General features: G+C 30.5%; 1 protein-coding gene across 1 annotated transcript in view; it reads left to right on the forward strand.

Annotated features, from left to right (window-relative positions):
• Nucleotides 1-16,620, forward strand: part of LOC125077630 (proton-coupled amino acid transporter-like protein pathetic) — a 59,339-nt gene extending 42,719 nt beyond the window's left edge. The window contains exons 2-10 of the mRNA XM_047689611.1: nt 3,553-3,619; nt 7,152-7,268; nt 10,891-11,041; nt 11,699-11,820; nt 12,701-12,785; nt 14,896-15,140; nt 15,295-15,507; nt 15,685-15,854; nt 16,256-16,620. Coding sequence (XP_047545567.1) covers nt 3,567-3,619; nt 7,152-7,268; nt 10,891-11,041; nt 11,699-11,820; nt 12,701-12,785; nt 14,896-15,140; nt 15,295-15,507; nt 15,685-15,854; nt 16,256-16,545 — 1,446 coding nt within the window. The 5' untranslated portion in view covers nt 3,553-3,566 and the 3' untranslated portion in view covers nt 16,546-16,620. The remainder of the gene's footprint in view (nt 1-3,552; nt 3,620-7,151; nt 7,269-10,890; nt 11,042-11,698; nt 11,821-12,700; nt 12,786-14,895; nt 15,141-15,294; nt 15,508-15,684; nt 15,855-16,255) is intronic.
• Nucleotides 16,621-20,113: the final 3,493 nt, after the last annotated feature.

Here is a 20,113-nt window from a genome sequence, read left to right on the forward strand (position 1 = left end):
AATCCATTCATAATCGAACTGATCGCGATCAAAACATTGTTACCGAGTCTCTGGAACGCAATAAATTGACATCTACGGTTCATAAATTAAAGCTTGTTTTCCTATAACCGTAATATGAATAAGCACAATAATTTCACAATCATTTTATGTTAAACTAGTTTTTGTAAGAAGATATGCATCAGTCTGTTAGTCTCTTTAGTATCGTGTGTGTCACCGATTTTCCTAATAATTAATTCAACAATTTCAACTTTTTTTAAACGCAACAAAGCAATGGCAAGTGTTTTAATAAAATATCGTACGGTTTGTGCACCTTAATTGCGTATGAAATTATACAATACTAACTGATTAACTACTACTAATTACTATATACAAATGAAATTATACGTCGCGACGTACAATGTATATTTTAACGTGATATATATATTATATTATTATAATGCTGCCTCGACAACAGATATTAGATGACAATGCAAACAATGCGGTCGCATCGAGTCTTTTCATGGGGGCCTGAACGATCTACAGATCGTTCTTTTTTTAAATTATTTACGATGACGTCGATGCTTAAGAGATACAAGGAAAAAGAATTCATTCTTCAATTTTATGCCTCGGGGCCCATTTCCGAATCTAACCAATATCCATATCAAAATATTATTTATTCAATGTAAAGTTACCTGAAGAAGAGCCGTCGAGACACTCAGTAGTTACTATTTTTCACTATTTTTGGTGATCTTGAGATTAACGCGTACAAACAAACGAACTCTTCAGCTTTGTATATTAGTAGGGCTATCATTATAATTGCGTCATTATAGGCACCGTTATACTATTATGTATGACGCATGTAATAAATGTATATCTATAAAATATACTCACGCCTTCTCAAGTCATTCTTCATACTAATATCATGAAGATGTAAGTTTTGTTTGGTTTTACGTAAAAACTACGAATCCGATTGAAAACTAATATGAAACTAGGCGGATATATTTGATTTTTATATATTTTGAGGTATACTCGTAGCTCATTTGACTATCGTTTTCAAACTTTTCGGTTCGCCGAAACTTTTTCCGATTACGGAAACGTGAAAACTGTGCATACAACATTTGTAAATCTCTAAAATTCATAAGAAAAGATCAGTGGCATTATTCATTTATCTTTTTGGTGATAGAAAATGTAATGAGTGGGTGATATCTACGGATACGGGTATGCGCTAAAGCCCTACATCGCCAATGTGACAACAACCAAGAGACATCTTCTGCGTATAGACATTTTTAAATTAGTTTCACTCACCCTTCAAACTGGAATACAACAATACAAAGTATTGCTGTTTAGCCGCAGACTAAGTGAGGTGTTACTTACCCTAACGGGATTACGCAAAGCCCATACAATAAATAAATAGATAAAGAAATAATCAATGACGTAATTGAAAAATAAAAAAAAATGAAAAAAAACTAATTAATTCGAACCGAGGAATGTATATCTTATCAATTTTTTTTTTGACCATGTAATTAAATAAAATTTAGCATGATCCGATATAAAATAAATAATTTATATATTACATATGAAATTTATACTACTACATACAAATTATCATTAATATATTAATAATATGTCATATTTACCATCTATTAACGTTTTTTTAATTAAGCGGTCGTTCGTCTTCAATGCGTTCCAAAACCATTCTCGAATGAACTGCGATAGAACTTTGATTTGTTCTGCGTACGAGGAATATTTCCTAATAAAGCCAAAAAAAGTTTTTTTCTTGATATTTTCCTTCAACATAACCGCTCTATGCAGAACCTTATTTTCCCCGTGCGAGGCTAGCACGAGTAATAAAAAATAAATGTTTTGATAGAAATATTTCATGTAACAAAATTGACTCTTCACGTTAAAAATCAGAATTTTCGAATGCAATTCAAGCATTTTATAAATCCGATGATTATTGTTCAAAATCCATATCATGCCGTTTAAAGCTACATTTTATCACTCCATACTTCCATTGTATCCAACAAAATCGCTAAAGTGGATTTTCTCTTTATACGGGATTACGTCTAAAATCACTTACCGATTTGTTAAGAGCACGCCTTATCGAGCTGAGATGTAATCTTTGCACCTTGCACCGCTTAAACCTGCATGAATTGTAAGGATATAGTATAATGTCAAATCTATATTCCCCAGCCGCTATTTTGTTGTCTGGTGGAACAGACTATAAATCAAATAGGAGAGAAGACATTGATAAGCTTGAATGCTTCGTTAGTTATATGGCCTTATAAAAGCTGAATATTCCGTGGTCCTGGACTCAACTGCTAAGTTTTGATTTTCTGATAAATAACAATAGGAGTTTGGAAGTTGCCCACCTAAAAAAGTATGTAAGCCTTTTTTCTGGGCCTTTTTCATCCATCCTTTGCCATCGTTTCGGTATGTGCATGCGTACTTTTGAGCAGTAGTGTACACCTCAGTATGCACACACATTTGTGGATAATAATATGTCCTGCACAGTTGGTACTCTCCCTGCTCAATGGTCGAAATCCGCTTGGAGCAAATCCTCTTTTGTTACAGAATATTTATGTCAATTTTATAATCATTCGATAAGAATCATTTTGGGCAAAATATTTATAATTCTCCATTGATTTATTTCAATAAATCTGGTGACTATTCTAGGCTTGTCTTCTTTTCCTCTAACGCTAAGTACCTGATAAAGTACATTTTTTAATTTGTTTAGTAACTTTGATAATTGAATTTTAAAGTAAGGTAATTGGCTAAATTGTCATATAAAGTAGATTAGTAGTTCTTTAATTACTTTGAAATTCCACTCATGACAATTAAGGCAATTTTCTTATTTAAGTATTGCTAAACTGACAATGGGATTACTTTAATACATTTTTTTAAAAGTTGTATGTAATATTCCATAAATTTCCCATTGGTCATACATGGTCTCATCTCCTTGTAAGAAATTATGAACCATTTTTCATTAAACTCCCCGAGGAGGAGCCTCCTAAGGATTATTAGATATGCACGGATTTCCTTATTATGAATTCCTTCTAATCTCTATTTAAACCTGACATTCAGTTGAGATCTGTCTCTTCTACCCACTGAGCCTTCTCGGTTGTTTATTGTTGTTCTGGTGAATTATTGATTAAATTTTGAAGGATTCTTTGAGTTGTCAATAAATGTCAAAACGTTAAATGTTGCTAGATTAATATCTTTTAAACATTTTTTTTTATTTAATTTTTTTATATTATAATTATATTCTTCAGTCGCCATTGACTATCATTATGAAAGCGATTGGGATAATACTCATTATTTTATAATGTATTTTTAAATAAATCAATAAAATTTGTACACCTTAAAGCATTCTTGTTTTTTTTTTTAATATTTCAAATATGTAAACAGCAGCCTGTTGGACCGTTTTAACCGTCATCACCTTTTGTTTTATTTTGCTCGACATTTCTGCGGAGTTATAATTGACCCGGTCAATAGCTGACTAACAACAGTAACACCTTTTTTATAAAATCAATACAATTTATTCATCATACTATTTACATTTCATTGTTACAGATCAAACCACAAAAATGGGTCAAGACGAGAAGAAAGGAACGATCGTTTTGGACAATTTCAATTCGACGTAAGTAATTTTCATAAAACTGTAAAATGTAGGTATATATTTTTAATGGTAATAATATTTAACGTACCCACAGTATATTCAAAATCGGATTCGAATTTTAAAATTATTTTCATTTAAACTTCGAATACAAATATATAAACAAATACGTTCTTAGTCGATTTATTGTTGTAACATATAAAAAAAAATTCTTTCAAAGTAAGAAGTCTTACTTGCATAAATGATATCAGCCCATGGATAAAATAACGTCACTGAAACAGCAGCGATAAGGTTTTTTTAATCTATTATTATATTTTCTTCTAGTTATTTCTTCGACCGTCTTTAATATGATAGACATTTGATTTAGTTATGTGTAGTGTAATTTAATTGTAATTTTGTAAAAGCTTATAATGGTTTATCAGACTGTACGGTATTATTGTCGTCATTTCTGTCGATTTATTTTGTAAATTAATAAAAAAAAAAAACAAAACAACATAAAACAAATAAGGCATAGCACGAATTTCCATTTACTTGCCGTTTTGCGAATCAAGAATCCGTAAAATGTTAAGTCCTTTTATTTGAAATTATACTGACTCATGCATTTACAATACAGAATAAACACAACTGCTCGTTTAAATTCAATACTATATATTTTTTTAACTTCATTTTATACCAAAGCAAAGCAGAATCATGCCAAATATTAAGGGTATTGACCTTTCATTTTATGTTTCTCTCATATTATTTACAGTGAATTAGAGGAGTTACACGATTTACTAAAAACAAGACGTTCTTCGAACATGTCCATAGCTTTCTCGTCGTCAAAAGAATTATTGTTACACAATAACTCTAAGCTTATGGATCCGATTGGTCTTGATTTTCAAAACCGGTTTGTTAATTTCAAACGACATATTATTCATCACTGTACAATTTATTGTGTTGGATTTGAGCACGTGTTTTGCAATTTAGAGTGATTTTGTATCTATCCACCAACCCGCATTGGAACAGCGTGGTGGATTAGGCTCCAAACCTTCTCCTCAAATTGAAGAAGAGGCCTTTGCCCAGCGTTTGGATGTTAACAAGCTGTTGCTTCACTTTTAGTATACAGATATATCTTATGCGTATTATATGTGTATATACGCTCTTGATATTTAACAGCTTTAATATTAAACACATTTTTTATATAATTAAAAGTAAAAATCTAAAATAAATATATATAAATATAAGTTGATAATTTTATCCATATTTATATCAAAAATACATTAATAATCTTTTTATTATTATTATATATAAAAATTAAGTTAAATAATTAAAAGAAAAAAATATATACCATACAAATATACAAACAGGAAATCATTTCGCATACTAGATACAAATATACAATAAATAATAATAACAGTAAATACAATAGATATCCATACAGACTCGGTAACGTTACAATACGTAGAAGCCTCATTGCTATGCCTGATTATAAATATACTTATATAAAGAATCGTGACAGTGCAAATAATTTAATGTCACTAACATTTAGTATATTTATATGTATATTAATATTATAAATAGGTAACGTTTGTTTGTTTGTATGTGTAATTTACGAAACCAAGGATCCAATTCTAGAAATGTTTTCACTGCCAGAAAGCAACATTATTCCTGAAATCTATGTATATACCATTATAATTTATTTTTCAATATATTGCACCCGTGCGAAGGCAGGGCGACTCGGGTAGTCTAGTAGTTAAATAAGTCAATGCCAATGAATCAAAGCGAAACTGTAAATTTTAATAACTGACCTAACTGTCCGTTTGCTATTTCGAAGAAATTCTACTTTATCAATTTTGACGCCATTTAATTGGATAGATACATTGAAATAAAACTAGTTTTTAACGGATTTAATCGCGTATATTAATTATTTTAACATCCCGACGTTTCGAGCACTTTGCAGTGTTCGTGGTCACGGTCAGACACACGGAGTCTGCCCGTGACCACGAACACTGCAAAGTGCTCGAAACGTCGGGATGTTAAAATAATTAATATACGCGATTAAATCCGTTAAAAACTAGTTTTATTTCAATGTGTAATAATCGCGAAAATCTAAGACAACATTATGGATAGATACAGTTCAAACCCTGGAAAAGAACGTAAATAACTTTTGAAATATGGAGTATAGGAGTATCGAATGAGTTTTTGATGAAAGGTTTTAGTAGACGAAATCGTTGTTGACGTTAGTTTTATATAAAATATATTAATATTTTAACTGATTTAACAACATTTACACTTTAAGTTTCTTTGTCCCCCTGACAGCGTGAGTCCAAAATTTCACGATGACCGATTGACGAATAAAACACGCAAGCGGATTATATATAATAATATCCGAACTCATGCTCACTTAATTTTTTTTAATATGTAGGCGTACTGCCAAATAGGCCACCTGATGGTGATTGGTTACCACTGACGTACCTTAGGTACGCTTAGACATTGGTTATGTAAAATATTAATACCCTGCAAAACTTGGCAAAAAAGATGTTATGTCCCTCGTGCCTGTAGTTAAACTGGCTCAGTGACCCTTCAACCGGAACACAGCAATACAAAATCTCTTAGTTCATCTATTGTTGGAACATAGAAATATTTATTTCAAAGTAATGGCAATACTGATGAGTGCTACCTACTCAGACGGGTTTGCACAGAGCAAGTTAATTTTAAAGCAAAAATTGTTACGTGTATCGGTTCACCATTGCACACTTTTATATGGTAAATATTCATAGATCATCTATTATACATATTTAGCAACGCAACAGATGCCCTACAAATTATTCTAAATATATATTATATAACTGCTTAATATATAAAGTGCACCGAGATGGGATGGAAAATTCATATCATACCCATAAAGCTTCGTGCAAAACAATGCACTCAGTGTTTCATGGTTTGCAAGTCATTTCATAATTGTGAATGACAACAGTGGAAGGATACGTACTTGTTGGTAACTCTTTGTTAAATTTTATCTCTCAATCCCAAACTGGCAACTGCGCAGGTATTATCCAGTAGATTGATAAGGCTATCCTACGTGATTGAAGAGATTTCAAGTATTACCTCTTTTCCGAGCCATAAAGTGCAGCATTTCCTAATTTTTGACGAAAAAAAAATTTAAATTACATTTATTGGTGTGACTCAAATTTGAATTTGGATTTTTATTTTTTAAGCCAATGGCACGAAGCATGACACTTATTTGTTATTATACTAATAGTTGAAGTTATCGTATCTAGATTAGATTGCTGTTCTTTATTATTATTTTCTGTATTTTGACGACCTCCGTGATCGAGTAGTGTGTACAACGGTTTTCATGGGTACACCACTACGAGGTCCCGGGTTCGATTCCCGGCCGAGTCGATGTAGAAAAGTTCATTCGTTTTCTATGTTGTCTTGGGTCTGGGTGTTTGTGGTACCGTCGTTACTTCTGATTTTCCATAACATGTATGTGATGTTGTCCAATATTTATTTATTTATTAAAATATATAAAAAATCGCTATTCTCATATATAATATGTATTCGTAATTTGCAGGACTAATCTAGCAACGAATCCAGGTTTTCATTCAACATTAAGTTTAGGTTCCAAAGAAGTCATCAATGAAAAGGCGTATAATCCCTTCGAACATCGGAAAGTGGAACATCCTAATTCGTAAGTAAAATAAAACAATCAAAATACTCTAAAAGTAGATTAAAATTAACAAACTTGAGCTTCTTTGTAATTTGTTCGTCGAGGTGCTCCATATTTTTTGGGTACACTGATGTATTCAACAGCATTCTATTTGAAATAAAGTCACCGATATGACCGACTGTAAATATCGCGCCGCTGTGCTAAAGCCTTCTGTCCCTTAGAGGAGAAGATTTAAAGCTTAATCCATCACTTATTCAATGCGTTTCAGTGAATGCATGTGTGGCAGAATTTTATAGAAATAAGACACGCACAGGTTACCCAACGATGTTTTCCATCATCACTGAGCCCGAGATGAATTCTAAACACAGTCACAGGCACAGCCGAGATGGCCCAGTGAAAATTCCCTTATTCAAGATTCCATCAAAATCCGTTTAGCCGTTTTTTTCTGATTGAGTAACAAACATCTTTATGTATATAATATTATTTAGGATTATAGATAATACTACAAAAATGTATCCGTTCCGTAAGATTCGACATGAATCGATATGAGGAACTCAACGCGATGCTATTAAGACAGCTCCTTAAGATAAGGTTAAGAACATAATCTTTATCGGAACTTGAGTAAAAGGAATTAGTAGACTCCGGATCAGATCACGAAAAAGGTTTTCAGCGGAAATAACCAAAAGTATTTCCTGGAATTACTTATATCAATAATATTTTGAAATCGTGCAGACGCTAGAATAAGTTATTGATACCGATATTTTAAATACATAATTTATGTACATGATTAAATAATTTATGACATCAGCAATAAGATTTCATTACGTACTTAACATTTAATTATTTAATTTTATACATTATTTATGTAACTCATTACGATATAGCTTATCTAGTTTGCCAATGTGAACTTTACATAATATCAATGAAGTATCAAAAATACCTTTGAGCATATGGCAATTGTTTTTTTCATGTTTATCAAAAGATACATTTTATTTAATTAAATTACAATTTACCATATAAGTAATTATATAGAGAGATAATTTAAGAACCTTCTCTGTTTAACCGACAAAAAAAATATATATTCAGTTGTTTATTTTTTATGTTTGTTACCTTATTTATATGTGTAGATAGACTGGCAAAAGTACGCGTTAACGTTTGGCGAGTGTCACGCACGCCCAGATAAAAAAATTGACTCGTTTGCTTTTATTTTGTAGTGCGACACTCTATCTTGATAAAGAAATAAACTTACCTCATAGCTCCGCCATTTAAGAATCGATTTGGAAAACTATTATTTGTTTGTGTAATCGATTTTATTTATAATTTATTTTCAGAGAGTTATCTTTCATCGTATTATTTTTTCTAATCAATTAAAAAAGGAAGTTATTGTCTGAAAATATCATAATACTAAGCAATAACATTTTTACTATTGAAGAGTCGATGCAACGTATGGCTACATAAAGCCAACGCAAATTATTAAAACAAACCCATGTTAATTTTGACTGACGATAAATGTTAATCCGCTTACAGTTATTGATCCCAGGTAATCTTCGACAATTTCGTTTTCAATTTCATGATGATTGTCGACACTGATATGTTAATTCCGCAATGTATTAATATCAAAGTTAAATTTAAATACGGTAACAACATAAAATTTATAATTCATGGCAAAGGTTGGCTAAGATATAACTCCATATATTTGATCTAATAATCTAGGTAAAATTTATCCTCAAGTAGGCTTACGAGCACTTTGGAATAACAATTTTGACAAAGGTGAATTAAAGGAAAAGTAAAAAAAGAATTCATTCTTTGTAATAGTGCTAGTAAAGTAAAGTTTTTAAAATATAAATAAATAAACACTTATTTAAAAAAAATAGAAAGTATGTTTTTTATTAATTTAATTTTTTTTTAAACTTCGAATTTATCTTATAGTAATAGTTGACTTAACATAAAATTGTATACTGACTACCTCTTTACCTTAGTGGCTAGCATAAGGCAGCAGATCCAGAGTTCCTAACTCTTTATGACTAGGATATGTACTATAATGTCCTGCGTAGTTGGCTGGTCTCCCTTGAGATTAACCGCCGTGAATGAAATCGGTCAAGACAACTTCAACGTATAGTAAACTAGTTGTCGTTATCGTTAGGAGTTGGTTGTCAGATTTTCGATACAAAAAAGTGGCTAATATCCTTAGCTTGCTTTATACAAAATTTCATCTAATTCGCTTCAGTGTTTTGATCGTGAAAGCGTAATAGACGGACAAACAGACAGAGTTACTTTCGCATTTATAATATAAATATAGATGAATTATTTAATCCTCTAAAAACGAAACACGAGTTATTACTACGTTCTGTAATCCAATTCCTAAAATTACTCTTTATATTACATACTTCTATGTCAAGGGTTACTCGTTCGAGAAGGCACAAGGCTGATTTGTATAATTATTCTACGGTCCAAAGCGCTTAAAGTCATATAACTTAGAAACGGATATTATATTATTGACATAATTAAATAATCAAAACGTAACCGAATGTTACTGTTTAACTATATTTAAACAGTATATATTTTATTTGAAACGATATATAGATATAAAATATCTTTGAAAATGTTTTTTAATTTTTATTACATTAAAATTTTATTGCAAATATACATATAGGGCTCAACGACTTTAAAATTGCATATGTCAAGAGCTGTTGATTATTTTAAAAGAATGTTTCTCAAGATGTTGTCTTAGATTTTTGCGATTATTGCTCTGCCCGTGACCACGAACACTGCAAAGTGCTCGAAACGTCGGGATGTTAAAATAATTAATATACGCGATTAAATCCGTTAAAAACTAGTTTTATTTCAATGTTTCTCAAGACCTGTATTCTATCTATCTGTTATACAGTGTGTATATGTTATATAGTATGCCTTATTCTATATCTTGCATGCAACCTTTAGATTGAAAAACAAATAACAAATTTCTTGTTTAATTCTGTCCAGGAGATATGATGTGATGATATTCTCGATTTTCTCTACTGCCTGTATTATACATATTACCCATCTTCTTGGATCTCTCTGTTTATTTATGACCCCATGATAATCCGTTAATTTATGGAAATTCGAGAAAAAGAGGGTGTAACTTTTTATGGAATTTACCCGTACGAAGCTGGGGCGGGTAACTAATATAATAGTATCAATCTTCCCTTTAAGGAGAAGGCTAGTAGCATATTCCAACGTTGCTCCAATGCAGCTTGTGATTCACATGTGACAGAATTAGACACATGCAGGTTTTCTCGCGATGTTTTCCTTCACAGCCGAGCAAGAGATTAATAATAAACAAAAAATAAGCACTTAAAAATTCAGTAATGCTTGTCTGGGTTAATGCCAGCTTCGTCGGTTAAGATGTACGCGTTCTAACCACTGGGTCATTTCGGCTCTTGGACTAATTATTCATCCAAGCTAGTTGCTATAAACATTATATCAATATTGCACCAACACGGGTTGAAAATTTTCGTCCAACACATGGAGGGTTTATTTCGCGCGAAGCACGAAATTAATTATAAATACAAAAAATGCACCGGAATAATAACCATGATCCTTTTTATAAGGTTATTAATTAAATACTTACGATTTAATATTATTATTACGCTTTTTATTTCAGGACAATTGGTTCTCTAGTTCATTTACTAAAATCCTCGCTTGGCTCCGGTATCCTGGCTATGCCCGCTGCCTTTAAGAATGCAGGGTTAGCAGTAGGAGCATTTGGAACACTTATTGTCGGCTTCATTTGTACACATTGCGTTTATGTACTGGTTAGTGTTATTACCCCCTTTTTCTTTATTTATATGATTTAAATTAATATCGACATCTTGCATCCCCAGGTAAAATTGGCACATATGCTTGAAAATCTTAAAATTATAATGTAAACTGTCGAACGATGAGAAACTTAAAGCCTATTCCAATCGAATAAGAAATGAAGATAAACAAACCTTAGATTTAACTATTCCACGCGATTTACTTATAGCACAACTATATTGTGCGCTGGTAACAGTTCTTGTTTGATAAGTTTTTCTTAAATATCTTTAATTTTACTTCCAATGTGCCGAAAACACCGTTGTCGACATTCAAAACGCCAAGTTTTGTCAATTCAAAGTCAAATGTTGTTGATTTGGCTTTTGTGGTCTTGTAATTGGAATAGACTATACATTAAATATAAGAAATTTAAAGTTAAGTTTTTATAATTTAACTGAAATTAACTTCGATAGATTATAATCTACTGAATTATAATGAGTTAAATTGCAACTTTAGCAATATGTCAGATTTCACAATCTTTACGCAGTTTTCAAGATAGATTATAACGTAACGGTATTTACAATTCTACTGTGACATATATAAATACAAATTAAATAAAGTTTTTTTACCAATAAACTCAAAAAACGATATTAAAAATATACATGTACACATTACAGGTAAAAACATCACAGGAAGTTTGCGTGGAAGCGAAAAAACCTTCAATGGGATTCGCTGAAACTTGTGGAGCGGCCTTTGAGTTTGGGCCGAAAAGATTACGACCTTGGGCTAATTTTGCCAGGTAAAAATCGCACTTAATTTGAATAGTACTCAGATTATAAGTGCTGTCACTTTAAACAATTTTATCAATAATTTTCGTACTACTAAAGAGACACGTCATTTTACACCGATAATTTGTATTCGCTTTTATTGCTTCACTATAATCTTGAGCGCGCTCCATCTGCCTTTTGTTTTATAATCTGGATAGTAAAATAATTTAATACTAATAAAATTGTGTAACTGATAAAATAGACGGGGAAAGATTTATTATTAATAATTAAATTTTAGAAATTATTTTCCTTAAGACATTCGTTTTATTTTAACGAGTGGTTCTTAATTGGATTACAAATTTAATTAATTGTCTTAAAGTTAAGATCTAAGTCTGATTTTTGAAGCCTTAACAGCTGAATGATAAATGAGCGGTAAAGCAATATTAATATTGGTTAGAGAATCTCTTCTATTGTCATCCCCATTCCCTACACAATCTATTCGCTATAAATGAGATAAACCTGTATAATAAAATATAAATATAAAAATAGCTATAGATTTCTTCACAGGCAAACTTGCCACCTGATGATATGTGATATTTGTGGTATAACCATCCATAGAAATTAGCGTTGTAAGAAATATTAACCAACCTATACATCGCACCGATAATGCGCCACCAACATTAGGACCTAAGATATTATATCCCTTGTGCCTATAATTACACTGGCTTAATCACCCTTCAAACTAGAACACAACAATTGCTTTTTGGGTGGTACGAGTACTTGCACAATACAAATTTATTTTTTCAAATTTCGAATACCTATTAAATAAGTAACAGTAATGTTAAAAATACCTGTATTGTATTGTTCCTGAAACGAAAAAACACCATTATCAGTTTATTTTTTTTATTCCAGGACTTTTATCGATTACACGCTCACTTGCACTTACTTGGCTGCATTGTGCGTGTATGTCGTGTTCATTGCAGAGAACTTTAAGGAGGTAATATATTTTTTTTTTTTTTATTATTCTTTATTGTACAAATAAAACATGTACAGAGGGCGGACTTAACGCTATAACAGCATTTTCTGCCAGCCAACCCAGAATAGTGTAGGAGAGTAGTCAGTAGGGTGTACACAGAAGTTAAAGAATAATTTTAAAAAATATATACATAGCAATTTATATATATTAAGGAATGTTATGGAATATGTTAAGGAAATATGCTATATATATATAGCATATTTCCTTAACATAAACTATATTCTTATCTCAATCTTCAAATAATATTCTTTTGTTGATGATATGATTTTTGGAAATATTTCATATAAGTTATTCAATCTGAATGCAAGGTCGTTCAAGGCAACGTTCTTATGGTTTTATCCCTGACCGCAAAATAGGTGATGTACCAAAAAGTAAAACTTCTTAATCCAAATAAGGTATTTAAATCATAAAGATTCTTTTTTGGTAATAACCGTGAACTTTGATTAAAATTCACGTTGCGCCATGCATCACGAATATAAATGCGATGTTGACATTAAAACTGGTGAGGCTGGTACGAATCGTGTCTGACGCTAAATTAAAATTAACAGTAGGTATATTATAAATATTCCACTTCTGGGCTAAAACCTCCTTTAAGGAGAAGGTTTCTGAACTGATCCAACTACACGGCGCGGTTCAGTGGAAACGGTGGTGGTGCAAATGTTATTTTGGACACATCATTTGTTTTTTATCAAAATCGAAATAAAAAATAACGAAAAATGATTAATAAATACACCAGTACACAGAATATTTATTTATTATTTGTTTTATTTTATAAATATTATAGTTCTGAAGTTAAAAATCCAATTCACTAAAATCTGCTATTTTTAATCCATGCGCGACTCTCTTTTATTTTTTTAATCCTCCTTTTGCGCGGGAAAACATCATGTATTATATTTTAAAGCCATACGAATGACGTTCGGAAATCGATTACACTTTTATGAAATCGGATACAATAACAAAATATGAGTTTATTAAATATATCATTATAATATAAATGTAACTACATAAATAAGTATTTCTAACATGATTAATACATCTTATTAAATAAATCTATATTATAGTATAAAATCTTTTAAGATAGTATTGTTTACCGCAAACCGCATATGAAGCACACGTATATTAAAGTCAAAACAACCTGCAATTTGTGGCGACGGTAAATTAAGACAAACCGAAATCAATTTATTAAATCAATAACAGTAAATATTTATTCATATTCAAGTTAATAACAATAGTCATATAATCCGTATTGTTAACAATCAAACGATTGAGTCATTTATGATCAATAGAAATATCGAAGCCATTATTTTTATTGAATATTTTCCTTCATCGTTTCATACCGTCGCCTCCTCGTGATCTGAATTTACAATTTGATGAAATTCGTAGATCAATGAAATATATTTCCTTTTGAATAAATATTTCTAGCGTTCAATAGTCAAATATTGTTTTATTTAGTGGACTTATTGTATGAGTAAAATAATAAAACTACCCGACAGGAGCGAAGCTTTTCTTCTAATTCTTCGCAAAGAATGAAATTTAAAATATCAAAGCTATCGAAATATATGTTCCAAGAAATATTTTTAAATGTTAATTGAGTTTTAATTTCTTTAATATAAAAATTATTTTACCAAAATAATTCAGACAATATTCTACCAGTACGCGCAGCCAAACTAACGAAATACCATCGTTCGTTTCACATTTATCATTATCATTTTTCATATTCAACCAATTCGAATAGGTATTTTACCAATAATAACTATTAAATGACTACAACTGATAAACAATATTTTAACAGACACAGACAGACGACAGCATGAGCTTCCAATTTAGTTACAATAAATAAAAAAAATGATATTACCTAGTAATAAAAATATACATACACATGCAAATCAATAACGTAAATCAAAATAATAAAAAACATACGAAAGTCGTATAACATAGTCTGTATAGAAGGTACTCTAAGAAAAAATGGCACAAAACTGCTCTTCAACAACGTTGCAAATTTTTGTGTAAGACTTGTACATCCAAATTTTCACAAATGATACTTATTATGTATTATTTCTCAATTTTCCAGGTTCTAGATGAGTATAATCCAGATTACAAATTATCCGTTGAAGTATATTGTGCACTTACTCTGGTACCACTTGTATTGATTTGTCAAATACGAAATCTTAAATGGCTGGTTCCATTCTCCGCACTGGCCAATGTCTTCCTCGTCATATGCTTTGCGATTACCATGTACTACATATTCACCGATCTACCCAACCCTGCTGAGAGGAAAATGGTTGCTAGTGTCACGCAATGGCCTCTTTTTATGAGGTAAATACGTCTTTCACGGTCAAATAATTGATTAAATATTTTAAGATATTTATTTTTAATATAAAGTGTTATGTAAAAATTGTATAAAGTGTTAAAATAATATAAAGTTTATTGATTAAAACTATTAATCGAAATATGATACGATTTTTTCTAGTACGGTGATTTTTGCCATGGAAGGAATTGGAGTTGTAATGCCAGTTGAAAATGAGATGGCTAAGCCACAACAGTTCCTCGGATGTCCTGGAGTACTGAATGTAGCGATGACTATCGTTATTTCTTTGTATGGCATAGTTGGATTCTTCGGCTATATCAAATTTGGAGAATCCGTTCGTGGTAGTGTCACGCTAAATCTTCCACAGGATGAAATGTAAGTTGTTTTTAATTATAAAGATTAAAATTTAATTAAAACTTTGTACATGACACATTTTTCTTGACATAACTATTGATTCCAAAAGATTGTCAAAATCTATCCTTAGATCTTAGATAATGATAACAAAGTCTTTTAATTGACATTATATTTATTATATATTTTTTTGCGCTTCAGATTGGCACAGAGTGCAAAGATCTTGATGGCGCTGTCTATCCTCTTCACGTACAGCTTACAATTCTACGTGCCCATGGAAATGATCTGGCGACAAATCCACGACAAAATCGCTGTAAAGTATCATGAAATTACTCAAATAAGCATCAGAACAACAGCTGTGATTGGATCTGGTAATAATAACTCTCGTGTGAATATTTTTTATGATCAAAATTTATAATACTTGGAACTGTTTGTGTTACATTTGGGCCTAAAAATCGATAAAGTCTTTATCCAAATACTGACTTACAATACAAAGCGTTACCATCTGGTATTAGGAGTAAATATAAGTTTGTATATCATGAAAATCACTTTAAGCTTTTAAGGTTCAAGTAATTCATTTAAACTAAAATAAATGAGCATTACATCGGAAAACAAAATATTATCTATGAGACGTTTTGCCAGCGAGTAAATACGCCAACAAATATAATTTGATTAAATTTTAATTATTGCAACTATTCCTGTGTTTTATACTTCTCTGTTCTTATCTGAACTTGTTTCAATGAGGTTGACTAATTAACAATTATCATTCCAGTTGCCTTGGCCGCAGCCTTTCCGGACTTGGAACTCTTCATCAACTTATCCGGTGCAATCTTCCTCTCCAGTCTCGGTCTGCTTACTCCAGCAATCGTCGATACAGTACACAATTGGGATAGAGGTCTTGGGAAATTCAATTGGATTCTTTGGAAGAACATTTTCATCTCTATTATCTCATTTATAGCTCTCTTCGCGGGTTCTTATGTATCTATAATAAGTATGGTTGAAAAATATAATTCAGCAGCAATGATCGATATAGGAGCTAACATGACAAGTTTAAGCACGTGAAAATTACTTCAATCGTCAGACAATAGATAAAAAAAAAACGTCAATTACAAAATAATGTGATAATATTTCAAACAATTGAATTTGTGATAGGTTTCTCTGTTTTATTTAATATTAGCCTCGAATAAAAGTACACAAAATAATCTTATAAATACAAGTATTTTAAAAATATATTAATCTTAAATACAAAATATAATTTTAATGCATTTTGTATATATTTTAAAAAGACAAAGAGAAAGTTGAACTTTTCTTTAATAAATCTAAATATGTTTAAGAATATTTTATAATAATGACAATGGCTGAAATGACAAAACGTAAGTTTACTTTACACATTGACATATAAGTACACACATATATATATATCGATGCTTTTAGCAATTAGTTATATAAATTAGAATATTAATAATTCCAGTTTATGTTCCGCTGAGTTTATGATATAATAAGCTATGTAAATAATTACTTAATAATTAAAAACTTTAATGATACAAATGATTTATCACTTTCTGTAGCCTTTTTCATTTTTAAATAAATAATATTAATTAGTATTATTAAGAACAAACAATGTATTTTACTAAAACAAAAAATGAAAATCATTTTGAAAATTGTTTCATTTGAATTTGAAGTTTGGTTCTGTATTGTAATTCTCAATTTAAAAACAAATGATTTATATGATATAAGCTATGGTTTCTTAATTTATTGTGAAATATAGTTGTTTGATGAATAACCTTTGCATTCCCGAAACGGTCACAAAATAATAATTATTGTGATATTTATATAAGAAGACAAATAGATAAAATAAATTATTTCAGTGAACACTTTGTTTTTTTTTTAATGGCAAGTTATGGAGAGAGGCGTATTTCATACTAGTATGTGGTGAGCGGGTTCCGTATCGGACCAATAAACTGCAACCTACAAAGATTTCCGTTTATTCGCTGCGCTTCGTAGCCAAAAACTATCAAAGCCCTATTAATCAGTCAGCAAAATTTATCTGATTTTTTTATTAATTAGTTGATAAATCATATTATACATAAAATATCATTTCTAAATTTAATTATGTTTATTCAACATTTAAAAGTATTACGCTTTTTTATTGATTCCAAATTCAAAATTCTACCACCGGTTCGGAAATAAGCACGGCAGACCTGAGGAAATTATTAATTTGTCTTTAGAACCCTCCCATCGGAATAAACTATACACATCAGATACTATTTATTGGATTTATTAAAATATAAAAATAGCTTACAAAGAATTACGATTCAAAGAGAAATAAGTAACTTAAAAACTTTATAGCAATTCAGGATCTGGAAAACGTTGCTCCGTACGCTTTATAAGGTAACTGGTTATTATTACTGAATAAATTGAAAATAACATAAAGTTAAGGGAGTTGCTCGATTTCTGAAAAGTTAGTAGGAAAAATTGGAAATATTTTTACACTGAATATAAAATTTTATTTATTGCTTACATCTGAGAAATATAATGATCACTTAAATCGTCTCATATATTCTAATCGGTTCGAAATCAAAATCTACAATATCAGACATTTAAAGTACAAAAAAACATCTTTGAATTAGCCGCCGGTGTCTCAGGCACAATTTGTAATACTTACACCTAATAGCAATGTTAACCAATTCACAGAATAGTAATTAGTTGTTTCGTTACGTCGGAGATAAACACAGTTGCCCCTCTGTCATTCAATAGGTGTTACACAACCGAGCAAGTATCAATAGATCTTATTGATAGTTGCTTTCGAATTGTACTGATGCCCTTATTATTCCGAAGTTTACAAACAAAATAACGCAATCAATTTAAAAACAAATTTGAATAAAATAATAATACATTCATACTTTTCAATTTGTAAGCATACCTTGAGCGTAAATTGAACCACGGGCTTTATGAAGGCAATCGAAAGGAAACTAAGACCTTCATTTACAGAACAAGTCAAGGTTTGTTCTGTGAAGTATGCGAATGGTTATAACAATCTAGAAAATTCGATGTTTAAAACGATTACTTACATCGGTAACTTGTATTTATACGTTTCTATATATATAACTTATAGTACTCGTAATAAAAACCTTCTTGCATCAAAAATGTTACACACAAAAAACGCTGAACCCTAATTCGAATCCTGCACGAAACGTACCCAAAAACGTAAAATTTTATAAATTTCCTTTTACTGAAGAAGAAAATATTCATTAATGATTGAACCTAGTGTTACTTTATATGCATGCGTTGGTCAAATACCGTAAATTAATTTCAAACAAGCAATAAAAACCATATTTTGGTTATTTATTACAGAAAACAGCGAAGTTTTGGGTATGATTTTAACATGTTGATAGCTGAAAAAGATTAAATCGATGTATTTTATAATATTAAAAATCTCGAACAAATAAACTATAATCGCTTATTGTCAGAATCAGTGTCATCTCCAGATGATTAATAAATTTAAGACCAATAAGATAAATATACTAAAATCCCTTAAAAATATTACCATTTTGAGCATAACAACATGGAACATCTATTATTCGTATCGACTATAACACAATGAGGATTAAAATCGATTCTCGTTTACAATTCGATTCATTGGGTCTTCATTGCTATTGTATATTTTAGGCTGTGCTAAGAGTGACAGGTTTGAGCTCACTCCAAATAATATTGATATTCTATTTATCTCATGGATCGTTAGTTTCATATCATTTTGTGTGTGTCGATTTTGTAAGTACATATCAACAATATGTGAGTTGTTACAAACGAAAATGAAAGTCTGCGACTTTTATCTCAAAACTTTTTAATTAAGATATATTTGTAAAATTAATTTATTTGATGTAATATCATTACATTTAAAAAAGTCTCATAGCTCGAAAAAAAAACCTTGATCTAAGAAGAACCGGCGAAAATAAATCAGAAGAATTTTTTTCTTAAGTCTGTCCGACTTTTTGGGTCAAGTCTTATTACTATTTACAATTTTTAGTATGAGAAAAAATAGGACATTCTCATGCTACTTTTGAAATAAAGATAAAATTAAATAAATAATATTATTTTGCTTGATATGTCATTTACTTGGTAGTGAGGCTTTGTGTAAACCCCTCGGGATAAGCACCGCTCACGGATTGTTATGTTCAGGTTTGAAGGGTAAGTGAGCCACTAACTGTAAACTACAGTCGCAAAGAACATCATTGTTCTCCAGAACACATTGACGATATAAAAGATGGTTAATATTCCTTACAGTGTCAATTTCTGGCGACTTCCTGATGACCCGACCAATTTTAAACCTAATAATGTCAAAGTGGTTAAAAAAGTTTTTTTTTTAATGTCACTCTAAATACAATTCTCCAATAATATATAATTAGTCAAACTGTGATTAGACACATTTATTAATGTCTGCTTCCTTGGTTCAATTAATATAATCTTGAATACTTTTAAAATGATTTTTTTTTTCTCTGTTAGTCTGCGAACACCATAAAGATTGGAATACATTTTTTATCAACATATTGTTTGTGATAAAATATTTTCTTTAACTACAAATTTGATTAAATTAATGAGTTCTCCATCCATCTCTTTAACAGCAGTTCTT

The sequence above is a fragment of the Vanessa atalanta genome, chromosome 4, assembly GCF_905147765.1.
Source record: "Vanessa atalanta chromosome 4, ilVanAtal1.2, whole genome shotgun sequence".
In the NCBI taxonomy this organism is placed as follows: Eukaryota; Metazoa; Arthropoda; class Insecta; order Lepidoptera; family Nymphalidae; genus Vanessa; species Vanessa atalanta.